The following is a 7,397-nucleotide window of genomic DNA, read 5'->3' as shown; positions in this document are numbered from 1 at the left end:
AACTCTCAGGACAGAGCCAGATGTGTGGCTCAAATTCGTGAACTGCTAGAATCCGAATGAGCTTAATCAGATGTTACACCGACTGAGTCATCCAGGTGCCCAGAAAGGGGGCAAAGATATTTTAAACGACATGCCCATATAACAGAGACATATAATTGTGGGAGAACAACATTCAATAAATTAGACTTCATAAAAATTAAGAATTTCATTTCAAATAATCATTGAGAAGGTGGATAGACATGCCATAAACCGTGAGAGGAGGTCCAATATGTATTTTTTGTGTTTATGCCAAAACTTATTTCTGAATGTATAAGGAACTCCCTAGAAAAAAAAAAGATACTCTCTATATTTATGTATAAACATGCAAATTATTTATTATATCAGTACGATGATATGCAAGTATATAGAATATGTAATTTAAACAAGCAAAACAAGGACTTTCCAGGAAAAAGGATATCCAAATGGCTAATAAAAATTAAACATGAAACATTTCCTAACATCTTAGTCATCAAGGAAACGTGCATTTTTACCACAATACCCTTTCAGGATCTACCAACATTGAGGTTATAAAAGTCTGATATAAGAAGGATTGCAGAGCACTTATAGCAACTGGAATGTGCACGTGGTTGATGGAGCATAAACATGTTCACCATCCTGGAAAACAGGGGCGTGGGGCTTCCTGAAGGCAAATATCCCCCAGCTTGGGAGGCCAACTTCCATCCCTAACAATACACCCAGCAAAAATGTCAGTAAGGCCACAGACCCATCGCAGGACCGCTTCTGCCATCCTAAGGCTGTGGACCTGATGGGGCCTTAGCACATGGTGCCTGAGTGGGGGCCAAAGCCTGAGTGGTGTGGGGCCCTCAGCTGCGACCTAGTCCCCTGGGGTGTCCAATGTCTTCCGCTTACACACACTCCAATGACCTGCTGTGGGCCCCCAGACAAGCAAAACTTTGGGGCAGTTGAAATCCCCAGCCAGGCAGGTTTTTGTTCAACGTTTAATCACCATGGGAGGAGTTTGTAGAGCTTGCTGGCAGTAATAAACCCCGACGTCCTCAGCCTCCACCCTGCTGATTCTCAGGGTGAAATCTGTCCCTGACCCGCTGCCACTGAACCTGTCAGGGACCCCAGAGGCCCGATTGGAAGCATAATAGATGAGGAGCCGTGGAGACTGGCCTGGCTTCTGCTGGTACCAGCTTAAATAGCTGTTTCTATATCTATCCTGGAGGCTCTGACTGGCCCTGCAGGAGATGGAGGCCGGCTGTCCAGGGGTAACAGGCAGGGACAGAGGGGTCTGTGTCAACACAATAGCGCCAATGGATCCTAAAGTAAGGAGAGAAAGGCAAGAGTTCATACAAATATTATGAGCCATTTTCAAAATTTTACTTTGGTAATTACTTTAGGCTGAAGCACTTTCTGTGTGAAGTTGATTCACATGACAAAAGCATCCAATTTGAACACATGATGGAAATTTTCTAGGCACAAAGGACTCTCTGGAATTCTACCCCATCTCCCCCTTCTGTCTGTGTCACAGTCTTCACTAGAGCATGGAGTCCTTATTTTAGGTCCTTCTAGTTATCATAGATCCAAACTTCACATGCCGCTTCCCTGAGACCAAGAAATAGGAATCTCAGAGTGTCCTGAATACACATGGATAGCGGGGGCGTCCCCAAAGCTCTTCCTCCCCACTCTGTTCTCCTCTGTCACCCTTCCACCCTCACCTGGGATCCAGAGCATCAGCAGCCCCAGCAGCTGAGCAGGGAACCTCATTGTGAGGAGTGAAACTGGTGCCTCCTGATGAGTTGAAGCAAGACTGGAGCTGACCTTTTATCTCAGACTTGCAAGAGGGTCCTGCCCAGGGAACTATTATGCAAATCATCCCCTGATTGTGCCTTCCTGCCTGTGGAGAGGGCCACCAGGAGGGCTGGGGAGCCCTGGTGTGAGCCAGGTGAGTCAATCATCTCTTTGGAACAAATCCAATGGAGACAGAATTCCTGCTGCCTAAGGTGGTGGGAAAATGGTCTGGCTGCAAAAGGCTAATTCTGTGGCAAGGACGTGATGCATATTTCCTTGTCCTCTAAGAAAGCATCGGAAACAATGACAATGTAGATATGTGTGTGCATGTCAATCTTCTGGAGGTCCACGGACATCTTGCGTGGCTCCCTCCAAGCTAAATGTGGTAGCAGCTCCCACATCCACGTCCACTGCAGGCTAAAGGCATGACAGTTCACTAGCATCTGACTTTCCTCTTTCTCTCTGTCTCTCTCTTTTTGTGTCTGCCAGTGACCTTGCTGTGCGGCCCCGTGTATGACGTGTCCCCTCTAGGAACTGTGAGTAATAAACCTGGTGTTTCCCAGCTCCCGGACAATTGTTGCTGAGGGATGTCTTGAAGACATAACAGACATAAGGGCTGATGAGGCTCAGTGGGTTAAGTGACAGAGTCTTGATTTCGGCTCAGGTCATGTTCTCATGTTTGTGAGATGGAGCCCCCTGTCAGGCTCTGCACTGCATCACAGGGCCTACTTGGGATGCTCTCTCTCCTCTCTCTCTGCCCCTATCCCCCCCTTCAAGATAAATAAATAAACATTAAAACAGAAAGCAACATAAGGGTTGGTTTCAGCAAAATATGGGTGGGTCAACATTTCCCAAAAGGGGAGTGTCTATGGGGCATACTATCCACACCAGGAAGTGCCCACACGCATTACCAGCCAATAGCATCACTTTGGATATGCAGAGACCAGCACAAAACACACACCAGTATGATTCATGAGAGTTTACCTCAAATAACAACATAACCTGCTGGTTATTAAGAAATGCCTGGTGTCTGCTATTAACAGGATAACTTTAAAAACGCTGGACTGTTAGAAATTGACTTTCCTTGGGAACTAGTGAATTCAAGTTTATCAAGAACTGAAGTCAGACGGAATTGTAGGAAATAAAGAATCTCACTTATAGCCTGATATCTCATAGTCCTGTTTAAGGCAAGAGGAAAAGAGAAAGAATGGTATGCCTTAGTGGCGCCTCAGATCATCCTGGTGATCAGTTGTTTCACCTGGTGACGTTCTATCATATATATCAAATATCTATCATCTCTATGTATACAAGCATACATCATAAATATGCATATATTGGCATATGTATATCTCAGGTGCACATATAGAAATGTGTATATATCACATTTACATATTACAGTATTTGAAGGATTTCTTAGTGTTAAAATTCCTTAAAGCAATAGGACAGAATGAACAAGGAACAACTCTATATTATTATCTTACTTTTTTCCGCTTTGGGTTATCATGTATGTTGGGCACCACAGACACGAGGCCACAGGTTACAAGGAGATTCTCTGTGTCAGAAAGATGGATACGGATCCACTCCTTTAAAGTCACAGTGTAACCTGTACCTATGATCGACATTTTCCCGGGGCTTCTTCAGAGATGGTCCCTGTGGTCAGAGCCTTTCTGGGGCATTTATCTCAGAATTACTGTCTCCAGACCTGCGAGAATAAACCTGGGTTGTTTTCAGCCACCAAATTTGGACCACGTTTGTACGGTAACACTAGAAAGCTGACACACCCACTATCCCATGTGGGAACTTCATTATGGGGAAATGGGCCACAATCAGAAATCTGTCATGTTTTCTGTGATTAAAAATCAACTCTTGAAAAGGCTATATTTCAAGGTGTTAATTAAGATGCTCGAATCCCGGAGTATATGGCTCTTTTCTGTGAAATTAACAGAAAACCTCTAAAAGTTATCAATTTTGATTGTTGTAGTTCACCATCTGTTTCTGTGATCAAGACAGAAAATGAGGTATCTTATAAAGAGCGTTTCTTGGTCAGAAAAAAGGCATTGCAATTTTCCTATACTTCCTATAGACAGAAAGTACGTTCTTAATTGTAGAAAGAATTTCTCTTTCCTACCTGTCTCTTGTCTTCTGTTAACCAACCATGCTGTGTCCTGGAGGACCAAACTGACCAGCAACTAAAGCTGGTCCCTCTCTAGTGAACACAAATAGTATGAGTGGTAAGGAGGGTAAGAGTGGCCTTCATGAGGTGCAGGTTGGAGAACAAGACTCTCTGAGTCTCTAACCTTGACCGTCAGCAACTGAAGGAGGAAAGACTTAGGCACATAGGTTTTATTATAGATCTGTCTGTTGCCACATGCTGTTAGTTCGGGTTCAATAAAACTAGAAGTGAGTGTGTGATTTGTATGACCTCTAATGTAGCCCCGTGAGTGTCATAGTTTGTATCTGTTCTTTTGGAATCAGACCTTTATGGTGGAGAGGGTGAGACAGTTACACATGCTGTACATTTTGACCTATCAACTTTGTCACCACAAACCGTCCAAACACACACTGCTTATGTCAGGACTGAAGGCACAGAGGGCTGTTTCCTGATGATGCCCAAATGGAGGTTCCTTCTGATGAAAGGTCAAGTTTTCTCAGAAACTGGAAGAACATATAAACCAATGGAAGGATATCCATTCAGGGACAAGAAGACTTAATGTTGTTAAAATTTCCATATTGCCCAAAGCCATCTGTAAATTCTATGTGATCCCTATGAAAAGTCCAACATTATTTTCACAGAAATAATATAGGAAAAAATAACCCTAACCTTTTTATGGACCCACTAATGATCCCAAATAGCCAAAGGAATCCTGGGAAAGTAAAGCTAGATGCCTCTCACAATCTCAATTCAAACTATACTACAAACAGTATGGTACTGGGATAAGAATAGACACATAGACCAATGGAACAGAATAATGAGCCCAGAAATAACCCTCCATTTATATCGTTGACTAATATTTGACAAGGATGCCAAGAATGGTCAAGGAGCAAAGAAGTCTCTACACCAGATGGTGTTGGAAAGAGAGGATATCCCCGTGCAGAAAAGTGAATCTGGATCCCTATCTTATACCACTCACAAAATTGACTTGAAATGCATTAGAGAGTTCATGTAAGATCTGACTTCCATAAGAACATAAAACTCATAAAAGAAAACACAGAGAAGAAGCTCCTTGACTTTGGCCTAGACAATGACTTTTTGGATATGATGCCAAAAGTATAAAAAAAAAATAAAAAATGGACAAGTGGGATGCATCAATTAAAAAACCTTCTGCACAGCGGAAGAAACAATCAACCATTTGATAAGGCAATCTATGAAGTGAGAGACAATATTTGCAAACCATATATGAGATAAGAGGTGAATATCCAAAATATATCAAGAAATCATATAACTCAATAGCAAAACCCACAGAAACAAAACAACTAGATTTAAAAAATGGGCAGAGGAATGGAATAGATATTTTTCCAAAAAGACCTACAACTGTCACCAAGTACCAAAAAGATGTTCAACATCACTAATCACCAAAGAAATCGAAACCACAGTGACATATCACAGTCATTCTCTTCCCCCCGACCCCAACACACCCCACTGATAACCATTGCATTGTTCTCTATCTCTCTGACAGTCTGTGTCTTGCTTTGGGTCTGTTTATTTTTGGTTTTGGTTTTGTTGCCCTTTGCTCATTTATTTTGTTTCTTTTATTCCACATATGAGTGAAATCATATGGTATTTGGCTTTCTATGACTGACTTATTTTGCCTAGCATAATACACTCTAGCTCAGTCCATATCACTGCAAATGGCAATCTCCATTATTTTTTATGACTGAGTAATATCTCATTATATACATACATAAAAAATTGATCAAATATATATATATATATATATATATATATGGACACATGGACACATGGACACCTGGCTATTGTAGATCATAATGCTCTAAACATCAGGAGGCATGTATCCCTTTGAATTAGTATTTTCATATTCTTTGGGTAAATACCTCATCATGCCATTGCTGGATGATCGGTGAGTTCTGTTTGTAANAACCTGAATGAGCAGTAATAAATGAAGTTAAATCAAATTAATATTATTCAACAGAATAGCCACAAAGCATTATGATAAAATTTAACAGAGAAGGGACTGGGGCGCCTAGGCAGCTCAGTTGGTTAAGCATCTACCTCTTGATTTCAGCTCAGTTCATGATCTCAGGGTCGTGGGATTGAGCCCTGGGTCAGGCTCTGAGCTGAGCCTGGAGCCTGCTTAAGATTCTTCTTCCTTTTTTTTCTCTCTGTCTCCCTTAATCCCTCTCTCCCACTAGCCCTGTCTCTCTAAAATAAAAAAAAAAACAAACAAGAAGTGGAGTCTTGGATTATTTCCTAGAAATGGACTTGGCAGATATAAGTTATGTTTCATAACTTGTCTTTGAGAATTAGGAACCACGTGAACCCATTAAGTGGCTCACTCATAATCTGCTCTCTTAGAAGCCCTACATGGAATTCAAAACCAATTATAATAATTTACTTTAAGAATTGACACCATGAAAGGAGATTGCACCAAAATTATCTATGAAAGGCAAATAAAAGGGGGAGAAAGCTGTAGCTCACATGGCAGAAACAAACGTGTGTTGGGTGGTCTCTAATGTTTCTGGCTTAATTCTAAGGATTTTAGATTCAGTAAAATCCCTTGCCTTCAGAACTCATAGACCAGAATGAAGAGATAAGAAGGTTACCGTATTTTCCCAGGTGAGCATTTATGGAACGAGGCAGAGACACAATGAGGCGCAATCTGATGAAGCATCCTCATACTATTCCTGATTTTGATGAAAGGCAAATACAGAACCACTTTGGGCCAGACTTGGAGGAGGGGAACAGGTGTATTGAGAATTCGTCTGGGGTGCCCCCTAGTGGGCTGTTGACAGAGAAGCCTGTAGGCAGTAGGCACAATGGAAGTATGGAAATCACTCTGTCAAGCCTTAGACCTTCCTAACTAGAGTGCAGTCTAGTGTAAAAAATAAGGAGAACCCTTTGAAGATGTCCTTGGAACTCTTTCTGGGTGGCCTGGTGACATCCATGCTGAGGTCTGGTGGCTGATGTCCCCTGCCTGGTGTTGCCACGCAGCTCATATTTCTGGACTCTGTACAGCTGAAAAGAAATCTTACGAAAGAAACATTTCCGGCCAGTGATGAGAACTCTCAGACAAGCTCCATAATCAGGGTGAGAGGAGGACTTCCATTCCATTCCACCATGTTCAACAGACGTCTTTTTCGTTAAAGGACGGAAACTCTGATGGCTTCTTTCAGCTTCTGGAGGCGGCACATAACACGTTAAGAGGACTGGTCCAGGCCTCCCACCAGGTGGACGGAAGTCAGGGAGCGTTGAGTGGGGCCTAGAGCAACACCGGGCTCTGCAGCGAGGCCCCTTGCAGTGTCAACACCGTGGCCGCTTGGGCCAGTGGGGACACAGAAGGCTCGAGCAACCCCGAGAGGCTGAGCCTCCTTGAGAGGTTTGTGTCTGAGGCTGTGACACTCCAGGGTCCCCAGGTGTCCAGCTC

The 7,397-nt window shown here is 42.8% G+C and overlaps 1 gene segment (V, D, J or C); it reads right to left on the bottom strand.

The window, feature by feature from the left end:
* Window positions 1-755: 755 nt before the first annotated feature.
* Window positions 756-1,786, bottom strand: LOC144232462 (immunoglobulin kappa variable 2-28-like). The segment is given in 2 exon segments: window positions 756-1,323; window positions 1,722-1,786. Coding segments are annotated over 2 exon segments (381 nt in total).
* Window positions 1,787-7,397: the final 5,611 nt, after the last annotated feature.

Source organism: Crocuta crocuta, unplaced genomic scaffold, assembly GCF_008692635.1.
Source record: "Crocuta crocuta isolate KB4526 unplaced genomic scaffold, BGI_CrCroc_1.0 scaffold1035, whole genome shotgun sequence".
NCBI classification, from domain to species: Eukaryota; Metazoa; Chordata; class Mammalia; order Carnivora; family Hyaenidae; genus Crocuta; species Crocuta crocuta.
The sequence above is the reverse complement of the archived record's forward strand: the minus strand, read 5'-3'. Positions and strand labels throughout refer to the sequence as shown.